Source organism: Oculina patagonica, unplaced genomic scaffold (assembly GCF_052425735.1).
Source record: "Oculina patagonica isolate OP01 unplaced genomic scaffold, crgOcupat unplaced1292, whole genome shotgun sequence".
Taxonomy (NCBI): Eukaryota; Metazoa; Cnidaria; class Anthozoa; order Scleractinia; family Oculinidae; genus Oculina; species Oculina patagonica.
Window position 1 is genome coordinate 1,556 of NW_027557294.1, and position 4,196 is coordinate 5,751.

Sequence of the window (4,196 nt, forward strand, 5' to 3'; positions counted from 1 at the left end):
AGCTGTCCAAGCCTACAATGCCTTAGCGTTCTTACATCTTACTTCATACCCTCTACAATATATTATACCACTGAGGACAACTCCTTATTCTGTCATAATTTCCTCCAGGCCTGACATATCATAGGTTGTTATATGGCGTATATTTAACATATGCTGAACCAAATAAACCTGGTTTCTCAAAAGAACTAACTATAACGCATATATAAGTGAGAATTGATATCTGCAACTTTTGTAAGCTGTAAAATTTTAACTACATACTGAATTACTTTCGTAGTCATGATTTTAGTCAATGATTTTTCTTAAAGCTATTCCATGCAAAGTGCGGATACTTGTAAAAATTAAACAGACTGACTGAATTATTTTCTTAGTCATGATTTTAGTCAATGATCTTCCTGAAGTTATTCCATACTGCAAACACATGTATTAAAAAACAGTTTTTAGTAACTAAAAAACTATATAGTTTCACAAAAAGAAACTCCACAGATTTTCACAGTTATATTTCACGGTTCACGAAACGGTCCTTCGCCACCCTCATTTGCCTTGCTCGTGCAGTTCTTGTACTCAGCGGTTTTACGCCACGAGCATGCGGTTCCGTCGGCAATTTTTAGGCCGTAGGAATGACGTCATTTGCATTCGTCGGACCTAAAGTCAGTGCACCCTTTCAGCTTTCCGCAGCCATTCCAGTCGCACGGTGGAATTTGACACTCGCAGTTACGGCCATAAACGCGCCTGATTCCAACACGCTGGGCGGGGGTGACTTGAGACCACTCCTCAATTGGGCCGCATCGATGCAGCCGGAGTCTTCCTTTCGAAATCTTTCCACCCAGAAGGTACACCGTGCCATTGGCGATCCAGTCCACTACACACATTGTAACCGTAAGCATTAGTGTAAGCCTTTGCGAATAGACTGCGCTGCCTGAAGCCATGCACACGAATCCCTTCGGTCTGGTTGAGACTTGACGCCCCCCTTGAAGGTTTTTAGGATTCGCAGATTGAAGATCAGACTGTATCCTTTCACTTCCTGAGACAGAACCTTTGCACGGATTACTGAAAAAAGAAAAGAAATGAACATCAAGAAGTGAACGAATATTCAACAAACAACATACAATGGTATCCCCTCGAGCCCTCAGTTTCCCTTTCTCAACATGTCTCAAACCTCCCGTTAACTCGGACCAAAAGTCCTTTCCCTCGGTTTTGCTTTACTAAGACGAACCCTGGAATCCCCCCCCCCCCCCCCCCCCCCCGATTTCTTGAACCAATTTTCGTTCGAGAAATTAGGATTTCAATGTAGCACATACTTGTTCATCGCGCATAGCAAAATCACAGATCATCACACACAAAAATGAAAGATCTAATCGAAGCCCTAAGTCAACTATCACAAGTCATTTTCTCATATCCTGGGCGTGCGCTTACGTGGAGATGACATACTATCTTATCAACCGCAAAACAATTTCCGTTAAAAGTATATTTCCGTTTCATGTTTCAATATAGAGTGCAAAACACTTTCATTTTCTTCTCAGATCTCCTTTTTTGATTTCTCCTTTCTCTGAACCGCTGCCTATAGAAACACAGTGCATTAATTACTAGTATACCTAAATGGTAGAAGTGCTGCCAAAGGGGAAGAACGATTTAGTAGTATGCTTGCAGTTACTGATTTAGTAAAGGCCCCTAGCAAAAATATGGTATTATGCCGAAAAAAAAAACAAAAGGGACAAAACAAGAACAAATAAAAAGAAAATACAAAAAGTTAAGAAACTATCTACAATTTTACATCAAGTAACGCTAGCGGACTTAAACGCAAAGCCTTCAGCGTTCGCATTGTGTCGGGGATCGAGTTCCACGCCTTGCTTACACCAGGCTACTTCCCCTACTGAGTGGCATAAAAAGTCACTGCGGTAAAATTAGGCTGAAGAGAGCTTCGTGTCGATTCGAGTGAACTTTTTCTTACAAAATTTGCCTTGAAAAGCAGAGTATTTAACATGTTTTAGTTTACTTTGTGCGCGCTGAAAATCCAAGATGTCACTTGTTTGAAATCCTGCATTGCGCTTGGTCACATATCAAAACGCAATCAACGAGGCCGACAAATTGGCGCTCGTTTCTGGTTTGGCCTTTGGGTACAATAACAATTTGCTCGCACTAAAAAATAACGAGAAATACTTTGCGCATCATGGACATTTTTCATTGCTATATATTGTTAACTATAAAGATTACCGAAAAAACGGAACAACATTTTGGTGAGTGGCACCATTATCAAGTATGTGACGAGAAAAAAAAACTAATTTATACTGAAAGTAAAGGTGCGAAATAGAATAAATTAAATTGTAACTGTTCAGCGTTCATGTCATTCCAGTGAGGTGTCAAAAATGATAATGAGAGTAATGGTGCCAAGATGACACCGAAAATTAACTGTATTTCTAAGTTTAATGCTATATATTGTGCCTTTAAAAAGTTCCGTAGAAACAAGTAGTGGGAATATCGTCACATGTTCCATAGGGCAATGTTCTGAGGAGAAAGATAACGATTATGAAGTCATTGCGTTACTTATTGTTAAACTGAATGGATTCATTACAGTGAGTGAAAGCAGACGTTTCAGGTGGTTGTTTCTCTCGTGAAAACAGTTGCTTTTCTCACTCGCTTACATCTGCAATGACCCAAGAGCAAGCCCTGGAAGGCGAATTTCCTTCCTTTCAACATTAAAATGCAAAGCATTCAGCTATCGTTAGAAATCATTTCCTTTGGTCTCCATTCGTTATTCCTCTAGTGATGAAGGTTCATTTTGCCGATGTCGCACGCGCGGCACGTGGACTGTTTATCTTCCTGTATTGCAGAATGAACTGTGGCTTCTACAGTCAGCACAACCAGGACTTAACGCATAAACGCAGTTATGAAAAGAAGAACGACGCACATCCGAGCTTCGTCTGCATCTTCCGCCATTATTCACAAAGCATTAGCACAAAGATCACATTGAATTCCACTGCGCATCCTGAATCTTCCATTCGAGCATAACCACAATTTCTTGCGCCTTTGATGCGCATCCTAAATCTTCCGTTCGCGCATAACCACAATTCCTTGCGCCTTTGATCTTTCCGCCGACCACAATTCCTTGCGTTTTGAAGAAAAAAGCGATTGCAAGCCCTATAAAGTAATCCTTTTGCCGATTAGAGAGCTGCCTCGCTCGTTCGCTTCAGGCTCACTTCGCTACGGCAGCAATAAACACATATATATATGTCTTTTGAAAATGTAACCTGGTAGTGGCGTGTTCAGAGAGAAAGAACGGACTGAAAAACAAAACCTCTTCAAAGAGATGCCAGTGATTTGGATATTTCTATACTTTGTACTAATTTTACCTTTGTCCCCTTGTTTAGTCATGTCATTCAACCGAAAGCATTTCGCGTGTTTTTATTTCAGCTTCAAGTCGGGTAAAAATAAATGGCGTTAGTAGCTTCATGTGCACGTATCACCAAACATTCGCTTGAAGCAGCGGCTCAATTAGAACTAGTTTTTCATTCCCCAGAATTTTGAATAAACGGGAGTCTACTGTAAGCATGTTAGCGTTCTAAGATTTTGGCGCGCAATTACCGAGTGAAGACGCGTAAATGAAAAACAATCGCTGGGAAGACAAATTGGAGGAGAGGAATAAGACGAGGTAGCAAGACACCCGAGTCTGCACTTACTAACATTTGCACCGCAAAATTTCGACTGTGGATGTATCCATCTGCATTTTCATGCTTCATTCACGGTTAACACCTTCAACATTACAGCTATGGAACGAAAAATTGCAGTCAGTGTAGCTCATTCGATCTCTCAGTCCAGGAGAGGAGAGTTTTTTCGAGAATATTCGCTATCTTCGCGGCTTCTTTAGGAAACGAATGTCGTTCCCAGACCGTTTGCTAAGATGGGCAAACAAGATTATCAAGTAAAACCAGTTTGACCCCTACTGAAGGCTCAAAAATAAGTTTACCCGTTCACGTGATTGTGGAGTTTTGCCTCCCCCCCCCCAGCCGCGACTGGCCCGTAGGTAGCCAAGAAGTGGTGTAGTGACAAAATCGATTGCTTTCGATCCAATTAACAAACCGACCACATTTTTTCTATAATCTACGTTCTTTTACTAGCAACTCAGTCGTGATCTTTTGGAAATCCGCGATAATGATTGTTTCTCCCATCGTATTCTATTCGCTGACAGAACACGATCGCGC

General features: G+C 41.2%; 1 protein-coding gene across 1 annotated transcript; it reads right to left on the bottom strand.

The window, feature by feature from the left end:
* Window positions 1-204: 204 nt before the first annotated feature.
* LOC144639770 (uncharacterized) lies at window positions 205-3,895 on the bottom strand. The gene is made up of 2 exons (XM_078499063.1): window positions 3,675-3,895; window positions 205-1,047 (listed from the first exon to the last, which is right to left on the bottom strand). The coding sequence occupies exons 1-2, from the start codon at window positions 3,725-3,727 to the stop codon at window positions 624-626; spliced, it is 477 nt and encodes a 158-aa protein (XP_078355189.1). The 5' UTR covers window positions 3,728-3,895; the 3' UTR covers window positions 205-623.
* Between the last annotated feature and the right edge of the window lie 301 nt (window positions 3,896-4,196).

What these genes read in the sequence shown, in the direction of transcription:
- LOC144639770 (XM_078499063.1), bottom strand. Translation starts at nt 3,727, where the DNA reads ATGAAAATGCAGATGGATACATCCACAGTCGAAATTTTGCGGTGCAAA. An exon ending in ATTTTGCGGTGCAAATGTTA is followed by an intron (nt 1,048 to 3,674) that starts GTAAGTGCAGAC and finishes TTCTTTTTTCAG; the next exon opens with TAATCCGTGCAAAGGTTCTG.